This window comes from Balaenoptera acutorostrata, chromosome 1, assembly GCF_949987535.1.
Source record: "Balaenoptera acutorostrata chromosome 1, mBalAcu1.1, whole genome shotgun sequence".
NCBI lineage: Eukaryota > Metazoa > Chordata > Mammalia > Artiodactyla > Balaenopteridae > Balaenoptera > Balaenoptera acutorostrata.
In genome coordinates this window covers 102,207,865-102,230,030 of record NC_080064.1, presented here as the reverse complement: position 1 = coordinate 102,230,030, position 22,166 = coordinate 102,207,865, and the positions used below count along the sequence as shown (strand labels likewise).

At 37.2% G+C, this 22,166-nt stretch overlaps 1 protein-coding gene across 2 annotated transcripts in view; it reads right to left on the bottom strand.

Annotated features, from left to right (window-relative positions):
* SYCP1 (synaptonemal complex protein 1) overlaps positions 1 to 22,166 on the bottom strand; it is a 193,019-nt gene that overhangs the window by 33,731 nt on the left and 137,122 nt on the right. Inside the window, exons 23-26 of one of the 2 annotated variants that reach the window (XM_007169343.2) lie at positions 12,094 to 12,210; positions 11,557 to 11,667; positions 10,323 to 10,415; positions 9,724 to 9,798 (exon numbers count right to left, since the gene is read on the bottom strand). In XM_007169343.2, the coding sequence (XP_007169405.2) occupies positions 9,724 to 9,798; positions 10,323 to 10,415; positions 11,557 to 11,667; positions 12,094 to 12,210 (396 nt within the window). The remainder of the gene's footprint in view (positions 1 to 9,723; positions 9,799 to 10,322; positions 10,416 to 11,556; positions 11,668 to 12,093; positions 12,211 to 22,166) is intronic. The other variant, XM_007169344.2, reaches the window with a different exon arrangement.

Here is a 22,166-nt window from a genome sequence, read left to right as displayed (position 1 = left end):
ACACCGCGATGAAGAGTGGCCCCCGCTTGCCACAGCTGGAGAAAGCCCTCGCACAGAAACGAGGACCCAACACAGCCAAAAATAAAATAAATTAATTAAAAAAAAAAAAACATACGGGACACAGCCAAAGCAGTACTGAGAGAGAAATTTATAGTACTAAATGCTTACATTAGGAAAAAGGGGAGAGTGATTTCAGCAAAATGGCAGAATAGGCGTTTTTACCATCCTCCCCATCAAGAACACAGATTTTGACAATCATCCATAGATGAGAATACCTCTGTGGAAGTTCTGGAGTCCGAAAGAGAACTTCCAGGGAGGAGAAGGAGATGGCGGAAGAGTAAGATGCGGAGATCACCTTCCTTCCCACAGATACCTTAGAAACACATCTACACATGGAACTGCTCCTACAGAACACCCACTGAACGCTGGCAGAAAACGTCAGACCTCCCAAAAGGCAAGAAACTCCCCACGTACTTGGGTAGGGCAAAAAAAAAAAGAAATAACAGAGACAAAATAGGGACGGGACGTGCACCAGTGGGAGGGAGCTGTGAAGGAGGAAAGGTTTCCACACACTAGGAAGCCCCTTCGCGGGCAGAGACTGCAGGTGGCGGAGGGGGGAAGCTTCGAAGCCACGGAGGAGAGTGCAGCCACAGGGGTGCGGAGGGCAAAGCGGAGAGACTCCTGCACAGAGGCTCGGCGCCGAGCAGCACTCACCAGCCCGAGAGGCTTGTCTGCTCACCCGCCGGGGTGGGCAGGGGCTGGGAGCTGAGGCTCAGGCTTCGGTCGGATCGCAGGGAGAGGACTGGGGTTGGCGGCGTGAACACAGCCTGAAGGGGTTAGTGCACCACAGCTAGCTGGGAGGGAGTCCGGGAAAAAGTCTGCAGCTGCCAAGAGGCAAGAGACTTTTTCTTGCCTCTTTGTTTCACGGCGCACAAGGAGAGGGGATACAGAGCGCCGCCTAAACGAACTGCAGAGATGGGCACGAGCCGCGGCGATCAGCGCGGACCCCAGAGACGGGCATGAGACGCTAAGGCTGCTGCTGCCACCACCAAGAAGCCTGTGTGCAAGCACAGGTCACTCTCCACACCGCCCCTCTCGGGAGCCGGTGCAGCCGCCACAGCTAGGCTCCCGCGATCCGGGGACAACTTCCCCGGGAGAACGCACGGCACGCCTCGGGCTGCTGCAACGTCACGCCAGCCTCTGCCGCCGCAGGCTTGCCCCGCATCCGTATCCCTCCCTCCCCCCGGCCTGAGTGAGCCAGAGCCCCCGAAGCAGCTGCTCCTTTAACCCAGTTCTGTCTGGGTGGGGAACAGACGCCCTCAGGCGACCTACACGCAGAGGCGGGTTCAAATCCAAAGCTGAACCCCGGGAGCTGTGCGAACAAAGAAGAGAAAGGGAAATCTCTCCCAGCAGCCTCAGGAGCAGCGGACTAAATCTCCACAAACAACTTGATGTGCCTGCATCTGTTGAATACCTGAATAGACAACGAATCATCCCGAAGTCAGGAGGTGGACTTTGGGAGCAGGATATATTAATTTTTCCCCTTTTCCTTTTTTTGTGAGTGTATATGTATATGCTTCTGGGTGAGATTTTGTCTGTATAGCTTTGCTTTATAATAGCTTTATTTTACTTCACTGTATTTTATCCTCTTTCTTTCTTTCTATTTTTTCTCCCTTTTACTCTGAGCCGTGTCAATGAAAGGCTCTTGGTGCTCCAGCCAGGCATCAGGGCTGTGCCTCTGAGGTGGGAGAGCCAACTTCAGGACACTGGTCCACAAGAGACCTCCCCGCTCCACGTAATACCAAATGGTGAAAATCTCTCAGAGATCTCCATCTCAACATCAAGACCCAGCTTCACTCAATGACCAGCAAGCTACAGTGCTGGACACCCTATGCCAAACAACTAGCAAGACAGGAACACAGCCCCATCCATTAGCAGAGAGGCTGCCTAAAATCATAATAAGGCCACAGACACCCCAAAATACACCACCAGACGTGGACGTGCCCACCAGAAAGACAAGATCCAGTCTCATCCACCAAAACACAGGCACTAGTTCCCTCCACCAGGAAGCCTACACAACCCACTGAACCAACCTTAGCCACTGGGGACAGATACCAAAAACAACGGGAACTACGAACCTGCAGCCTGTGAAAAGGAGACCCCAAACACAGTAAGATAAGCAAAATGAGACGACAGAAAGACACACAGCAGATGAAGGAGCAGGGTCAAAACACACCAGACCTAACAAATGAAGAGGAAATAGGTAGTCTACCTGAAAAAGAATTCAGAATAATGATAGTAAGGATGATCCAAAATCTTGGAAATAGAATAGACAAAATGCAAGAAACATTTAAGAAGGACGTAGAAGAACTAAAGAGGAACCAAGCAACGATGAAAAACACAATAAATGAAATTAAAAATACTCTAGATGGGATCAATAGCAGAATAACTGAGGCAGAAGAACAGATAAGTGACCTGGAAGATAAAATGGTGGAAATAACTACTTCAGAGCAGGATAAAGAAAAAAGAAGGAAAAGAACTGAGGACAGTCTCAGAGAACTCTGGGACAACATTAAACGCACCAACATTCGAATTATAGGGGTACCAGAAGAAGAAGAGAAAAAGAAAGGGACTGAGAAAATATTTGAAGAGATTATAGTTGAAAACTTCCCTAATATGGGAAAGGAAATAGTTAATCAAGTCCTGGAAGCACAGAGAGTCCCATACAGGATAAATCCAAAGAGAAACACGCCAAGACACATATTAATCAAACTGTCAAAAATTAAATATAAAGAAAACATATTAAAAGCAGCAAGGGAAAAACAACAAATAACACACAAGGGAATCCCCATAAGGTTAACAGCTGATCTTTCAGCAGAAACTCTGCAAGCCAGAAGGGAGTGGCAGGACATACTTAAAGTGATGAAGGAGAAAAACCTACAACCAAGATTACTCTACCCAGTAAGGATCTCATTCAGATTTGATGGAGAAATTAAAACCTTTACAGACAAGCAAAAGCTGAGAGAGTTCAGCACCACCAAACCAGCTTTACAACAAATGCTAAAGGAACTTCTCTAGGCAAGAAACACAAGAGAAGGAAAACACCTACAATAACAAACCCAAAACATTTAAGAAAATGGGAATAGGAACATACATATCGATAATTACCTTAAATGTAAATGGATTAAATGCTCCCACCAAAAGACACAGACTGGCTGAATGGATACAAAAACAAGACCCATATATATACTGTCTACAAGAGACCCACTTCTGACCTAGAGACACATACAGACTGAAAGTGAGGGGATGGAAAAAGATATTCCATGCAAATGTAATCAAAAGAAAGCTGGAGTAGCAATTCTCATATCAGACAAAATAGACTTTAAAATAAAGACTATTACAAGAGACAAAGAAGGACACTATATAATGATCAAGGGATCCGACCCAAGAGGAAGGTATAACAATTGTAAATATCTATGCACCCAACATAGGAGCACCTCAATACATAAGGCAAATACTAACAGCCATTAAAGGGGAAATCGACAGCAACACAATCATAGTAGGGGACTTTAACACCCCACTTTCACCAATGGACAGATCATCCAAAATGAAAATAAATAAGGAAACACAAGCTTTAAATGATACATTAAACAAGATAGACTTAATTGATATTTATAGGACATTCCACCCAAAAACAGCAGAATACACATTTTTCTCAAGTGCTCATGGAACATTCTCCAGGATAGATCATACCTTGGGTCACAAATCAAACCTTGGTAAATTTAAGAAAACTGAAATCGTATCAAGTATCTTTTCCGACCACAACGCTATGAGACTAGATATCAATTACAGGAAAAGATCTGTAAAAAATACAAATACATGGAGGCTACACAATACACTACTTAATAACGAAGTGATCACTGAAGAAATCAAAGGGGAAATCAAAAAATACCTAGAAACAAATGACAATGGAGACATGACGACCCAAAACCTATGGGATGCAGCAAAAGCAGTGCTAAGAGGGAAGTTTATAGCAATACAAGCCTACCTCAAGAAACAGGAAACATCTCTAATAAACAACCTAACCTTGCACCTGAAGCAATTAGAGAAAGAAGAACAAAAAAACCCCAAAGCTAGCAGAAGGAAAGAAATCATAAAGATCAGATCAGAAACAAATGAAAAAGAAATGAAGGAAACAATAGCAAAAATCAATGAAACTAAAAGCTGGTTCTTCGAGAAGATAAACAAAATTGATAAACCATTAGCCAGACTCATCAAGAGAAAAAGGGAGAAGACTCAAATCAATAGAATTAGAAATGAAAAAGGAGAAGTAACCACTGACACTGCAGAAATACAAACAATCATGAGAGATTACTACAAGCAACTCTATGCCAATAAGATGGACAACCTGGAAGAAATGGACAGATTCTTAGAAATGCACAACCTGCCGAGACTGAACCAGGAAGAAATAGAAAATATGAAGAGACCAATCACAAGCACTGAAATTGAAACTGTGATTAAAAATCTTCCAACAAACAAAAGCCCAGGACCAGATGGCTTCACAGGCGAATTCTATCAAACATTTAGAGAAGAGCTAACACCTATCCTTCTCAAACTCTTCCAAAATATTGCGGAGGGAGGAACACTCCCAAACTCATTCTACGAGGCCACCATCACCCTGACACCAAAACCAGACAAAGATGTCACAAAGAAAGAAAACTACAGGCCAATATCACTGATGAACACAGATGCAAAAATCCTCAACAAACTACTAGCAAACAGAATCCAACAGCACATTAAAAGGATCATACACCATGATCAAGTGGGGTTTATCCCAGGAATGCAAGGATTCTTCAATATACGCAAATCAATCAACGTGATACACCATATTAACAAATTGAAGGAGAAAAACCATATGATCATCTCAATAGATGCAGAGAAAGCTTTCAACAAAATTCAACACCCATTTATGATAAAAGCCCTGCAGAAAGTAGGCATAGAGGGAAATTTCCTCAACGTAATAAAGGCCATATATGACAAACCCACAGCCAACATTGTCCTCAATGGTGAAAAACTGAAACCATTTCCACTAAGATCAGGAACAAGACAAGGTTGCCCACTCTCACCACTATTATTCAACATAGTTTTGGAAGTGTTAGCCACAGCAATCAGAGAAGACAAAGAAATAAAAGGAATCCAAATCGGAAAAGAAGAAGTAAAGTTGTCACTGTTTGCAGATGACATGATACTATACATAGAGAATCCTAGAGATGCTACCAGAAAATTACTAGAGCTAATCAATGAATTTGGTAAAGTAGCAGGATACAAAATTAATGCACAGAAATCTCTTGCATTTCTATACACTAATGACGAAAAATCTGAAAGTGAAATTAAGAAAACACTCCCATTTACCATTGCAACAAAAAGAATAAAATATCTAGGAATAAACCTACCTAAGGAGACAAAAGACCTGTATGGAGAAAATTATAAGACACTGATGAAAGAAATTAAAGATGATACAAATAGATGGAGAGATATACCGTGTTCTTGGATTGGAAGAATCAACATTGTGAAAATGACTCTACTACCCAAAGCAATCTACAGATTCAATGCAATCCCTATCAAACTACCACTGGCATTTTTCACAGAACTAGAACAAAAAATTCCACAATTTGTATGGAAACACAAAAGACCCCGAATAGCCAAAGCAATCTTGAGAACGAAAAATGGAGCTGGAGGAATCAGGCTCCCTGACTTCAGACTATATTACAAAGCTACAATAATCAAGACAGTTTGGTACTGGCACAAAAACAGAAATATAGATCAATGGACCAGGATAGAAAGCCCAGAGATAAACCCACACACATATGGTCACCTTATCTTTGATAAAGGAGGCAAGCATATACAGTGGAGAAAAGACAGCCTCTTCAATAAGTGGTGCTGGGAAAATTGGACAGATACATGTAAAAGTATGAAATTAGAACACTCCCTGACACCATACACAAAAATAAACTCAAAATGGATTAAAGACTTAAGTGTAAGGCCAGACACTATCAAACTCTTAGAGGAAAACATAGGCAGAACACTCTATGACATAAATCACAGCAAGATTCTTTTTGACCCAGCTCCTAGAGAAATGGAAATAAAAACACAAATAAACAAATGGGACCTAATGAAACTTAAAAGCTTTTGCACAGCAAAGGAAACCATAAACAAGACCAAAAGACAACCCTCAGAATGGGAGAAAATATTTGCAAATGAAGCAACTGACAAAGGATTAATCTCCAAGATTTACAAGCAGCTCATGCAGCTCAATAACAAAAAAACGAACAACCCAATCCAAAAATGGGCAGAAGACCTAAATAGACATTTCTCCAAAGAAGATATACAGATTGCCAACAGACACATGAAAGAATGCTCAACATCATTAATCATTAGAGAAATGCAAATCAAAACTACAATGAGATATCATCTCACACCGATCAGAATGGCCATCATCAAAAAATCTAGAAACAATAAATGCTGGAGAGGGTGTGGAGGAAAGGGAACACTCTTGCACTGTTGGTGGGAATGTAAATTGATACAGCCACTATGGAGAACAGTATGGAGGTTTCTTAAAAAACTACAAATAGAACTACCATACGACCCAGCAATCCCACTACTGGGCATATACCCTGAGAAAACCATAGTTCAAAAAGAGTCATGTACCAAAATGTTCATTGCAGCTCTATTTACAATAGCCAGGACATGGAAGCAACCTAAGTGTCCATCATCAGATGAATGGATAAAGAAGATGTGGCACATATATACAATGGAATATTACTCAGCCATAAAAAGAAATGAAATGGAGGTATTTGTAATGAGGTGGATAGAGTTAGAGTCTGTCATACAGAGTGAAGTAAGTCAGAAAGAGAAAAACAAATACAGTATGCTAACACATATATATGGAATCTAAGGAAAAAAGAAAAAAGGCCATGAAGAACCTAGTGGCAAGACGGGAATAAAGACACAGACCTACTAGAGAATGGACTTGAGGATATGGGGAGGGGGAGGGGTGAGATGTGACAGGGTGAGAGAGTGTCATGGACATATATACACTACCAAATGTAAAATAGATAGCTAGTGGGAAGCAGCCGCATAGCACAGGGAGATCAGCTCGGTGCTTTGTGACCACCTAGAGGGGTGGGATGGGGAGGGTGGGAGGGAGGGAGATGCAAGAGGGAAGAGATATGGGAACATATGTATATGTATAACTGATTGACTTTGTTATAAAGCAGAAACTAACACACCATTGTAAAGCAATTATACTTCAATAAAGATGTTTAAAAAAAAACAAAAGAGAACTTCCAGCACACCATTAGAGCAAAAAAAAAAAAAAAAAAAAAATCCCAGATTGAACACACTGAAGAAGATAAGAAGAATGGTTTCATTTTACCCACATCACCCCCTCTCCCAGGACAGTACAGCACAGTTCCCAGAGAGAACCTGTCAGTCAGCAATTTTTCTCATGGGGAAAAGTGAGACCATGAAAGTAAGCACCTAGCTTCCCCAACTATGCAAAACACTGCCAAATATTTGCAAACCATATATGTGATAAAGGGTTAATGTCAAAAACATATAAAGAACTCATACAATTCAATAGCAAAAAGCCAAACAATCCAATTTAAAAATTGGCAAAGGACCTGAGTAGACATTTTTCCAAAGAAGATATATAAATGGCCAACAAGTAAATGAAAAGGTATTCAACATTACTAATCATCAGGGAACTGCAAATCAAAATACTACAAGATATATTACCTCATGCTTGTTGGAATGGCTATTATCAAATAAAACAAGAGATAAATGCTGGCATGGATGCAGAGAAAATAGAACCCTTGTGCACTACAGCTGGGAATGTAAATTGGTTCAGCCCCTACAGAAAACAGTATAAAGATTCTTCAAAAAATTAAAAATAGAACTACCATACAAGTCAGCAATTCTACTTCTGAGACTACATCCAAAGGAAATGAAATTACTATGTTGAAGAGATATCTGCACTCCCATGTAGCATTATTCACAACATCCAAGACATGGAAACAACCTGAGTGTCCATAGACTAAGAATGGATAGAGAAAGTGCAGTATATATATATATACAAAGGAGTATTATTCAGGCGTAAAAAGAAGGAAATCCTTTCATTTGTAACAACATGGATAGACCTTGAGAGCATTATGCTAACTGAAATAGACAGAGAAAGACAAATACTATATGATATCACTTATATGTGGAATCTTAAAAAACAAAACGTAACTAAATTCACAGAGAAGGGGATTAGATTTATGGTTACGAGATGCAGGGTTTGGGGAGATGGGGAACTGGATGAAGGTGGTCAAAAGGCACAAACATCCAGTTACAAGACAAGTACTAGGGATGTAATGTATAACATGATGACTATCATTAACACTACTGTATGGTACATTTGAAAGTTGTTAAGAGAGTAAATCCTAAGAGTTCTCATCACAAGGAAAAAACCTTTTTTTTCTTTGTCTTTCTTTTTCTTAATCTATATGAGATGATGGATGTTAATTAAACTTATTGTGGTTATCATTTTACAATGTATGTAAGTCAAATCATGCTGTACACCTTAAACTTATACAGTGCTGTCAATTATATCTCAATAAAATTGGAAAAAGAACCTGGAAGAAAGAACATTAGGAGTGGTTTAATACAAGGAAGTATTATTCCTCTTTTACTAAAACAGTAGGATAAAGGTAAATATGTATGCTACAATCGCAGGTGAAGTGAAAGCCACTTAGTCATTTCTCTGACAAACATTTGTCGAAAACAGAAAATTTTCAAAGCACTATGCTCAAATAAAGGAAAGACAAAGATAAATAGACATAACCCCAGCCCTTGAGGAACTTGAAATATAATGGGGCACAGAGTGACATAACTATTTTAATATAAGAGCAAAATACTATGAGAATACTTATATACAGTCAGCTCACCTTTGCAAGATAAAAGATATGTGAAGTTTTCCATAGGTGGAGAAAGGAAGAAAGGAATTAAATGCAGGAGACAAAGTGAACAAATGCACAGAGGTTTGAAATTGAAATTGCATGTTACCTAGGCATGTTGCAGAGTGATTAGGGAGCAGGATTTGGAATCATTCAAAATAAACCTAGATTTGAATTCTAAGCCATTCTATTTTTTTTATTATGTGATCCTGAATAAATAAGCTAACCTCTATAAAAATGGAGATAATAATAAGTATTGTTTATAGAACTGTTATAAGGATTAACTTATATATAAGTAGGATACTCAGCACAGTGAGCTGTCATATAGAAAGAAAAAAAAAGTATTTGTCATTTTAAAGTGTGAGTCAATTCACTTTGTAAATTCCAAAACACTATACAAATATAAGGCATTATTTGTTTTCTGAAACATGATCAATAGCTAAAAAACACATCCAAATACATAAGCACTTTATAATATATGAAATAATATTTCTCAAATATTTATATCTGAAAGCGCTCCTACTCTTAAAGTATATTTATATGTCTTTAATATTTAAACAAGGGAATATGCTAAATACTTCTGAAAAAAAAGCTAATGGGGAAAATTATATTTTTAATCCTTACTCAAATTTATCCTATTATTTTCTAATATGACATGTTTATAAAAACTTAAGTTACACCTAAAACTTAAAATTAGTTACTTTATCTATAATGCCACAAAACCTACTTTTTCTTCTCTTTCTATTTCAAGTTGTTTCTTAGCAGACCGAAGTTCATTTTTGAGATTGGATAGTTCAGTCTCCTAAAGAAAAAGGAACATGAAGCTTATAAGTGCATCCATGTATTTCTTAAGACAATAAAAATGCAAACTAGTGTTTCAAAAAAAATTTAGCTTTATACAGAAATAAATTCACTCATGAAATATATACACTTTTTAAAAGCCTACTGATATGAAGGCTCCTAGTTGAATATAACTAAAGATTTCATTTAGACAAATTTTGTATAGTTTGCTCAAAAGAAATGTTTAACACTATGTATACCTCTCCTTCTCATTCTCTCCCAATCTATCTCACTCCTCCTTTCCCAACCTCAATCAGAGCTCAAAACTTATTCGTAACTGGAGTTTATAACTTTTCATTTGAAAAACAGAGTTCATTTTACCATTTCAAAAAAAGATTAGAAAACCACCTACCTATAAGATCTATAACATCCCTTTCATATTTATGATTATTTGATTCTATAGTTCAAAATTATGGTTTTATTTATTATTCTTTACTACCAGCCATGCTGACATGAAAATTGGCTTCTACTGCTATTTGTTCTCACCAAAGATGCTTTCACTGATGACTGTTCTTGTTCTTTGCTCTTATAAAGTCCTAATTCTGAGTCTCTTTCTTCAACAATTTTATCATATTGGTGCTATATTAAAAAGAGAAACCATTTTAGGTATATTAGAAGCCCAAAAGATTACGTTTTAATATGACTGGTATCCTTATGCATTTAATATTTATAAAAAATGATGTTTATGAATTCAGTAATACATATTTGAGCTATTTTTAAATTGTTTCAACTACATTTTTAAATTCTAACAATAAAAGCAATGAAACATAGATAACTGTCTTGGAAATAACCCAAGAGCAAGAAATAATTTTTTAAATTAGAGACACTGAATTTCATAATTTATAAAAAGGCTAGAAACACAGGACCTCTTCAAAAAACAGCTGATTCCAGATCTTGTGCAGGGAATACAAAATGAGTCTTGAACATTTTGTCATAACAGAAAGCAAGAAAGCTGTCACAGATTATTAGGGTCAAATCAAAGGGACCTGCCAACCAGTTCGAAAAGGCTCCCACTGGCCAAAGTTGGGAAAATTTAAGTGTCAACAAGGATCAAAACTGTACTGGATTAAGACATACCAAATATGCTTAAATCTATGAGTTCACAATATTACTTAAAATATTTTTTAAATCCTCATTGGTTACTTCATAATAATATCCTAGCAACAACTTATAAAGATTAATTGGTAGGTATAGCCCACTTCCTCTCCAAATCTTGAAGAGTATAGGGCTTAATTCCCTAAGAGAATGATTACTTTCAAACAACAATAAAAAATAGAGCACATTCACAAACACAACAAACATTGTCTTTCATCTATTTATTATTGTTTAGCCTAGTATGTGTTAGACACAGGTAGAGGATAAAAATATTATATTTATAGTTATATTTATTTAAATACATATCCTGGGTATGTATTTAAATAAATACAAGGTGGAAAAGTCTATAAGAGACTACTATGAAAATTGAGGAAAAGAGTGATTACGCCTATCCATCAAGACAATAAGGAGAGACTTCCTCAAGGAAGTGACACCCAGGCTCAGCTTCATGTGGCTAAGACTTGAACTTGGAGAAATGAGAGATCAAGAGTATTCCAGCTATAATTAGTCATTGTTGCACAGACAATAATTTTCACTGACAAATCAGAATGCTATATTTTTCCATTTTTATGCATAAATATGGCTCCAATTAATAATTTTCATTACACAACAGGAAAAAAATTACCTTATGTTTTTCCATAAGTGCTACCATTTCAGCTATTTTATGTTGACATCGTATATCAATTTCTTTCTGTAATTTTACTGCTTCATCAGCTATTACTTTTGCTTTCTCAACCTATCAAATAAATTTAAAGTTTTTTAAAATTAATGCACAAAAAAACAAATTTAACTTAAATGTTAAATTTAAGTTAAAATGCAGAAATCAAACACCAGGAAATTAGGAAAGCCAAGTAGAAAATACATTATTGTTTTGGTTTATTTTAGTTAGGGTCTTCTACCAAGTGAGATGACAGTATAACACTGTAAAGATCATTTAATCTTTTCAAAATGATTATATACTACCCAATACTCAAATACTTAGAATAACAATGATACTTTTAGCTTCTATTAAAAAAACTAATTATCCTTAGTATAAATTTATTAAATCTTCTAAAGAATCATAATGTTAAAAGTAAGAATTATTACTTTTCTCTTAAAATGCAAACATACAAATATAGGGTTTTAGTATAACAACTTCTCAAACATATTTAGTTTTTCCTACCTGTCCCAAAAGATTTTCTTCCAATAGCTTTTTGTCCTCAATTTCTTTCTGATAGCTGTCAGTCTTTTCTTTAAATTTTTGTTTGGCACCTTCTAGTTCTAACTCTAATTTACTGACCTTTGAATAAAGAAAACAGCATGAACATTAATAAATTGTTTGGATTACTTGAAAATATTCTGTATTCATTTTGTGGTTTTGTGACTCTAAAAAGATGATTTATTCATAGATATTATAGTTGGATCATTTTACTTACAGTTTTCATATGGTGAGATGTGCTTTATTTTTCACAATATCTATCTTTTTCCCTAAAATACATATTTAGCCTTGACAAGTAATATTTTAAAAGCAGCCGTATTTTTATTTTTAATGAATTTTTCAACAATATTTATTTAGTCTCAATTTGCTGTTTTATTACAATAAGTAACTATTCCATTTGGACAGAACACACATGCGATTCAAAGAAAAACCACTAAAAAAAAAAGCTTTATTGAGGTATAACATATGCAAAAAAACTACACATGTTTAATGTATACAGTGCGATGAGATTGGACAAATGCATACACCCATGAAATCATCGCCAAAATCAAAGTAATAGACATATCTATCACCTTCAAAAGTTTCCTTCTGTCCCCTTTTTTTTGTCATAGGAACACTTACATGAGACTACTCTCTTAACAAATTTTTTTTTAATTTTGTGCATATTTATTCCTTCTAATAGATAGTGTTCAGGTTCTTTTTAACTGATGCCTATTTCTTCCTATCCTCCTAACCCTGATACATTTTTAAAATGTTTTTTATTGTGGTAAAAGTCACATGATATAAAACATACTATTTTAACCATATTTAACTGTACGGTTCAATGGCACTAAGTACACTCACATTGTTGTGCAACTCTCACCATCATCCACCTCCCGAATATTTCACCTTCCTAAACTGAAACTCTACCCCCTTTAAACATTAACTCCCCATTCTCCCTCCCCACCCCCTCTACCCCCCAGCCCCTGGCATCTACCAATGTTACCAATGTACTTTCTGACTCTATGAATTTGACTATTCTAGGTACCCCGTATAAGTGGAATCAAACAGTACTTGTCTGCACGTAATGTATACTGGAATGTATTTTTAAGGCTAACTTAATATATGTCCTGCAAACAGATTGTACCTTCTTTTTTTTCGCCCCTGTGCTATACATTAGGTACTCACCAGCCAACTACTTCATACCTAGTAGTGTACATACGTCAGTCCCAATCTCCCATTCCACCCCACCCCTCTCTTAGTGTCCATACATTTGTCCTCTACAACTGTGTCTCTATTTCTGCTTTGCAAATAGGTTCATTTGCACCATTTTTCTAAATTCCACATACATGCGTTAATATACGACATTCGTTTTTCTCTTTCTAACTTACTTCACTCTGTATGACAGTTTCTAGGTCCATCTACGTCTCTGCGAATGGCACAACTTCATTCCTTTTTATGGCTGAGTAATATTCCATTGTACCACATCTTCTTTATCCATTCCTCTGTTGATGGACACTTAGGTTGCTTCCACGACCTGGCTATTGTAAATAGTGCTGCAATGCGCACTAGGGTGCATGCATCTTTTGGAATTATGGTTTTCTCTGGGTATATGCCCAGTAGTGGGATTGCTGGGTCATATAGTAGTTCTATTTTTAGTTTTTTAAGGAACCTCTATACCGTTCTCCATAGTGGCTGTATCAATTTACATTCCAACCAACAGTGTAAAAGGGTTCCCTTTTCTCCACACCCTCTTCAGCATTTATTGTTTCTAGATTTTTTGATGATGGACATTCTGACCAGTGTGAGGTGATACCTCATGGTAGTTTTCATTTGCATTTCTCTAATAATTAGTGATGTTGAGAAGCTTTTCATGTGCCTCTTGGCCATCTGTATGTTTTCTTTGGAGAAAAGCCTATTTAGGTCTTCTGCCCACTTTTGATTGGGTTGTTTGTCTGGATAGTGAGTTGCATGAGCTATTTGTATATTTTGGAGATTAATCCCTTGTCAGTTGCTTCATTTGCAAATATTTTCTCCCATTCTGAGGGTTGTCTTTTTGTCTTGTTTATGGTTTCCTTTGCTGCGCAAAAGCTTTTAAGTTTAACTAGGTCCCATTTGTTTATTTTTGTTTTAATTTTCATTATTCTAGAAGGTGCGTCCAAAAAGATCTTGCTGTGATTTATGTCAAAGAGTGTTCTGCCTATGTTTTCCTCTAAGAGTTTTATAGTGTCTGGCCTTACATTTAGGTCTTTAATCCATTTTAAGTTATTTTTTGTGTATGGTGTTAGGGAGTGTTCTAATGTCATTGTTTTACATGTAGCTGTCCAGTTTTCCCAGCACCACTTATTGAAGAGGCTGTCTTTTCTCCATTGTATATTCTTGCCTCCTTTTTCATAGATTAGTTGACCACAGGTGTGTGGGTTTATCTCTGGGCTTTCTATCCTGTTCCATTTATCAATATTACTGTTTTTGTGCCAGTACCATACTGTCTTGATTACTGTAGTTTTGTAGTACAGTCTGAAGTCAGGGAGCCTGATTCCTCCAGCTCCATTTTTCTTTCTCAAGATTGCTTTGGCTATTCAGGGTCCTTTGTTTCCATACAAACTGTAAAAATTTTTGTTCTATTTCTGTGAAAAATGCCATTGGTAATTTGATAGGGATTGCATTGAAACTGTAGATTGCTTTAAGTAAACAATACAGAATTGTTGACTACAGGCACTATGTAGTACAGCAGATCTCTAGAACTACTTTATCTTGCATAACTGAAACCTACACAAATTGAAAAACAACTCCCCATGTCCTCCTTCCCCCTAGTCCCTGGTATTTACTTTTCTAATTTCTGCTTCTATGTGTTTGACTATTTTAGGTATCATGCAGTATTTGTTCTTCAGTGACTGGCTTTTGTTGCTGAATTGTAAGTATTCTTTACATATTCTGGATATTAGATCATTACCAAATAATGACTTGCAAATATTTTTTCCAATTCTGTGGTTTGTCTTTTCACTCCCTTGATAGAGTCCTTTCATCCTCTCATAGTGCCCTCTTGAACATTATCAACAGAGTGAAAAGATTCATTGCAATCTCTACCCAAATTCCAACTGCCTTTTGTCGGAACAAATTGATCCTAAAGTTTACAAGGAATTCCCAGGGACCCTGGATAGCCAAAACAATCTTGAAAAAGAACAATGTTGAAGGACACATAATCCCCAATTTTAAACTCACTACAAAGCTACAGTAATCAAAACAGCATGGTACTGACATAAGGTAAACATATGGATCAATGGAATAGAATAGGAAGTCCAGAAATAAAGCCATACAACTATGGTCAACTTAGAATGACAAGACAATTCAATGGAGAAAGAATAGTTTCTAACAATAAGAATGACAAGACAATTCAATGGAGAAAGAACAGTTTCTAACAAATGTTGTTAAGACAAATAATAAGCACATGGAAAAGAATGAAGTTGGACTCTTACCTCATATCACATTACAAAAATAACTCAAAATAGATTAAAGATCTACATGTAATAGCTAAAACCAAAAACTCTTAGAAGGAAATAGGAGTCAAAATTCATGACAATAGATTTGGCAATAGATCCTTAGATATGACACTAAAAACACAAGCAACTAAAGAAAAACAGTTAAAATGGATTCCATTAAAAAGCATACTCAGTATTACTGAGATTAATTTTCTATAAAGAATCAACACCTTCAAGTTCTATTTTTCCATATATTTTGTACAAATATTTACTAATATAATAATTGTCAAAACAAAGAGGACCTTGGGACTTCCCAGGTGGTCCAGTGTTAAGAATCCGTCTACCAGTTCAGGGGACGTGGGTTCGATCCCTGATCAGAGAACTAAGATCCCACATGCCTCAGGGCAACTAAGCCTGTGCACTTCAACTATTGAGCACAGGGACCACAACTGGAGAGCCCACATACTGCAACTACAGAGCCCACGTGCTCTAGAGCCCGCACACTGTAACAACAGATCCCATGTGCCGCAGCTGAGACCTGATGCAGCCAAAAATAAAAAAAATAAATAATAAAATAAATATTTAAAAAAAGAGGACCTTTAATTAGCACCCACTCTCCAGAATCACTTATGGCATTAGGACTGAATTAGAATTGAGGAGGGGGTAGAGGACAGTGACAGGAATTGGGGAAGGGAGGCATGGGTAATTTAATAATGAAACAGACTGTATTCTGTACCCATGGAAGAACCACCAACTTTATTTTTCTTAATATTTATTTATTTATTTGGCTGTGCCGGGTCATAGTTGCAGCATGTGGGATCTTCATTGCTGCATGCGGGATCTTTTAGTTGAGGTGTGAGGAACCTTTAGTTGTGGCACATGGGTCCTTTAGTTGCAGCATGCAGGATCTTTAGTTGTAGCATGTGAACTCTTAGTTGTGGCATGTGGAATCTACTTTCCTGACTAGGGATCAAACCAGCTCCCCTGCATTGGGAGCACGGAGTCTTAGCCACTGGACCATCAGGGAAGTCCCACAATCACCAACTTTAAAACACAGAACATTATCAATGTTGATAAAGGCTTCTGAATGCCTCTGTTCATTAGTTTCCCCTCTCCCACAAGTGTAACAAAGATTCTTAATATTCATGAGTCCTTTCCCCTTTTTTATAGCTTTACTGCATAATGATATATCAGTATTTCAGAGTTTTTTGTTTCAGACTCTATATAAATGTTTTCTTAGTATGTATATTTTTCTGTCTTGCATTTTCACTCAGCAGTAGGTTTTACATATTCATGTGTGTATAGTTCCTTTATTTTCTCTGCAGAGTAGTGTTCCATTGTATGAATATACCATGGTTTTCTTATGTACTCAACTGTTCACAGACACTGAATTGTATCCAACTTGGAGATAATACACACGATAATGGTGTGACTATTCTCAAAAACATTGTCTCCTGGTACAAGTGTATAAATTTCTCTATATCCAGATCTGAAATTGCAGGTTGCATGTTCAACTTTACAAGATAACGACATTGTTTTCCAAAGTACATGTACCAATTTAAACTCCCAGCAACAGTGTGTGAATATGTATATCAATTTGGAGAGAACCAGCATTTTCACATAAATGGTATATTGTTAAAATTACATTTTCTAATAGCTTGTTGCAGATGTTTAAGACTAGTAATTTTTTCTGTGTAATGATTATATATCTATCAACCTTACTAAACAACTCAATACTTTATTAACTCATCTGGAGATTCTTATAGATTTTCTACAAATGCAACTCCAATCTAAAACCATCTGAGTCTGAAGTTTGTTTTGTTGAAAGATTTTAAACTGCTGATCCAATCTCCTTAATAGGACTATTCAGGTTAATTATTCTTTTTGAGATTGTTTTGGTTAATCTACTTCACTTTATATTTTTTATATCTTTCAAATATATTGGCATAATAATGTTCATAGTAAAGGTATTAACTTCAGACCTTCATTAAAAAAAACACATGTTGTAATTTCTAGATTAATAGAATTGTGGTTAGAGGACATACTCTGTATGATTTCAAGCCTTTGAATTCTGTGGCCCTATACATGATCATTTTTGTTAACTATCTGAGTGTTCTTGAAAAATATGTTTCCTTCACTTTTTGATCTAAAAATGTCCTTATTTCTCCAACATAAAAGAGAGACATGTTGTGGACATAATTCAAGGTTGATCTTTTCTCTGTACTTGAGAATATTGTTTCACTGATTTCTAACTTCCACTGTTGCTTGCTAAGATGTCCATGGTAAATCTCTTGTCATTCTTTCATTGGTGATCTCTCATTTCTCTCTAGCTACTTTTAAGACCTATGTGTGTCTAACATTCTGTAGTTTTACTGTACTAAGTCTAGTTCTGGATTTATTCTAATTTTTCCTTCTAGGTATCCATCAGTCTTCCTATATCTATGAATTCATGTATTTCATCAATTCTAAACATTCTTAGTATTTATTGCCTCTCCCCAATTCACTCTATTCTTTCCTTCTTCCTGGGCAATACAAAACCCTTATAAAAACAAATTCATTAAAATATGTGACAATAATAAGAGTATGATAGCATATAAGTTAGACATGAGAGAGAAAGGAGATTATGTATTCTGAAGCTAAAATGTACCAGTAAAAAGGACAAAAATTATGAACTCCAGCTGTATGTTGTTCATAAGAGACACATCTAAAACAAAGATATAGAAAGCACAATAGTAAATAGGTTGTTAAAAATACCATGCTTAACACAACATTGTAAATCAACTATACTCCAATAAAAATTTTAAATAAATAAATAAAACCCTGCAAACACTAAACACTAAGAAGAAAACTGGTACAGCTATAACAATAAAAAAGAAGAATTATTCTCTAAGGCAAGAAAACACTATTACATAGATAAAGTGAGTGTCTTTAAAGTGGAAAAAAAGTTCTATTATGTATAGAATATACAGAATATATATAGAATATATATTAAGTATATATATAAAGTTCCACATTGTATAATAAAAAATTACTTATATTATAGTATGTACCTAATAACGTGGTATTGAAAGAAAAACTGACAGAACTGCAAGGAAGAATAGAAATCCACAATCATCAAGTGAGATTTTTTAACACATCAATCTCATTCAAGTAATAAAACATGAAGAAAAAAGAAGTAAAGATATAGAATCAATAAATATGCAGAAGTTTAAAGAATATGACTACAATCTTGACCAAATGGTACACTTCACCCAATAACTGTAGAATACACATTATTTTCAGATATATGGGTGTGTTTATAAAAAGTAACCCTATATTGGGCCATCAAGCAAATGTCAATAAATTCCAAAGTACTGAAGTCATACCAGAGTATGTTCTCTAATACAATGTGCTTATGATAGAAATCAATTCCAAAAACATAACATGCCGTTAAGCTCAGAAACTGAGAAATATAGGAAGGTATTGAACAAAACAATACTAATTTAATATATATCTAAACCTATGAGACACAACTACAACAAGCTTAGAAGGAAATACATTGCCTTAAAATGTGTACACCGTACACTGGAAAGACTGAAAATTAATTATCAAAGAATTAATATCAAATTGGAAAAAGAACATAATGAAAAAACAATAAAAGGAGGAGAAAATAATAAAGAACAGAAATTAATGAAACAAAAACAAGCACCCTACAGAGAAGATCAAAAAATCCAAAGTTGTGTTTTTTTAAAACTTCCAAAATTGATAAATGCCTGGTAAGACTGACCAAGAATAACAAAAGGCATAAATAACCAGCATCAGGATTGAAAAGAGGACAATACTATAGATGCTACAATTTTCAAAACATAGAAAATGTAGATTAACAGGGCAAAATCCCCCCAAAATATTATTTACTAAAATTGAAAGAAATAGTAGGATACAAAATGAACATACAGATATCTGTTGCATGTCTAAACACTAACAATGAACAAGCAGAAAGAAAAATTTTTTTAAAATCCCATTTGAAATTGCAAAAAATAGAATAAAATACCTAAGAATAATCTAAATAAAGAGGGAAAGACCTGTACTCAGAAAACTATAAGACACAGATGAAAGAAATTGAAGTCACCACACAAAAAAATGGGAAAATATACTAAGCTCAGGGATTGGAAGAATTAATACTGTTAAAATGACCATACTACCTAAGGCAATCTACAGATTCAGTGCAATCCCTATCAAAATACCAATGGCATTTTTCACCAAACTGCAACAAATAATTTTAAAATTTGTATGGAAACATGAAAGATCCCAGATAGCTAAAATAATCTTGAGAAAGAACAGCAAAGCAGGAGGTATCACACTCCCTGACTTCAACACTGTACTACAAAGCGACAGTAATCAAAGGAGCTGGCACAAAAACAGACACATAGATCAATGGAACAGAATAGAGAGTCCAGAAATAAACCTATGCTTATATGGCCAATTAATCTACAACAAAAGAAGAACACACAATGAGGAAAAGACAGCCTCTTCATAAATTGTGTCGAGAAAACTGGACAGCTACATGCAAAAGAATCAAATTGGACTACTTTCTCACACCATATACAAAAATAAACAAAATAGATTAAAGACTTAAATGCAAGTCCTGAAACCATAAACCTCCTAGGAGAAAACATAGGCAGTATGCTCTTTGACACTGATCTTATCAATATTTTTTTTTGGATATGTCTTCTCAGGCAAGGGTAACAAAAGCAAAACTTAAACAAATGGGAATCAAAATAAAAACTTTTGCATAGAGAAGGAAACTATCAACAAAATGAAAAAGCACTCTACTGAATGGGAAAAAATATTTCTAACAATATATCTGATAAGGGATTAACATCCAAAATATACAAAGAGCTCATACAACTCAACATCAAAAAAAACAAGCAACTCGATTAAAAAATGGACAGAAGACCTGAATAGACATTTTTCCAAAACAGACATGCAGAAGGCCAACAGGCAGATGAAAAGATGCTTAACATCACTAATCATCAGGGAAATGCAAATCAAAACCACAGTGAGGTGGGGAGGAGTCAAGATGGCAGAGTAGGAGGACATGGAGTTCACCTCTCCCAATGAATACATCCACAAATGGAACACTTCTCACAGAGCACCTGCTAAACACTAGCAGAGGACCTCGGACACCTAAAAGGACAAGAAAGATTCCTGCATAACTCAGTAGGACGAAAGAAAGGAAAAAAAGAGGAAGTGGGATGGGACCAGTGCCCCTGGTGGGGAGCTGAAGAAGAGGAGAGGTTCCTGCACCCAGGGAAGCCCCCTCACCAGTGGGGAGATCAGCTGGGACACAAGGGGAACTTCAGGGGCTCGAAGGAGAGCACAGCAACCAGTCTGTGGCAGGCATCACAGAGTGAGACCTACACAGATGGTCCACGCCACAGTCCTGCACGCCCCAGCCTGAGACATGTGTCTGCCACTGCGGGCGGGGGCTGGGTGCTGGAACGTGGGGTTTGGAGAGCAGACCCAGGGAGAGGTCTGCTGTTGGCTGCGAGGAGACAGCCTGAAGGGATGGGAGTGAGGAACTCCGCAACTGGGAATGTTCGTGGAAGAAGCCTGGGGCACCATAGAAGCGAAGCATCGTTGTTGAGTGGCACATGAAGGGCGGGGCTGTCATTGCAGCCTCTTTCCCCATGTGCTGGCCCTTGCCTCCATGGGCATTAGGAGGAGCTCCTGCCTGAGCGGACCTGCATGCCCTGGTCACCGCCTCAGCTCCCCCCAACCTGTCTGGGTGGGCTCACATACCCAAATCGCCGCCCCAGCCCCCTCTGGCCAGGGCAGGCTCATGTACTCTGGGGCAGCCTCGGGAGCAGACACCGGTGGGTGACCCACATGCAGATGTGGAGCTGAAACCAAAGCTGAGCCCCAGGGGTTGTGTGACTAAGGAAGAAGAGCTGAAATCTCTCCTTGAGACTGTGCAAACCACAGATTTACACCCCCGTTGCCAGCTTTGTAAATTCAGCACCTGTGGAACATTTGAACAGACAATGAGTGCTCCCGCAGATGAGACAGGTCTAGCTTTAGCAGGTGGAGGGTTTGTGGGCACATACACGCAGGAGTTAGGCTAGGCCAGAGTCTGAGCAGCCTCCATAGCTCCAACAGTGGGTCCAGGTGCACGATTACTGCAGTCCTTGGACCTGACTTGAGTAGGTCTGCGGTGGTGGCCTGGTGAAAACAACGCATAAGAGACACCAGGGCCAATCAATTGCCGGCATACCCACAGTTAAGGTGGGCCACGAGCACTGCCAACAAAAATGTAATTTGTGAGCCTACACAATGGGTAAAAGGTGACACAACAGAGCATGCTCACAGGTGAACAGTTTCAGAGGAGTAATATTTAGTGGCATCTCTCCCAGTGGGAATGCTCCAATCCTGCCTACCTAGCACTGCAGATCAGAAACACAGCTCCAAAACAGATGTGGGGGCCTCTACTCCAAGAACTAGGGAGCAAACCCTGCCCCTGACAGGGCTGTGACAATCACAGAGCAAAGGGGAGGCCCCACTCAATATCCAGTGCAGGCTCTGGTCACCACAACCTCCTAT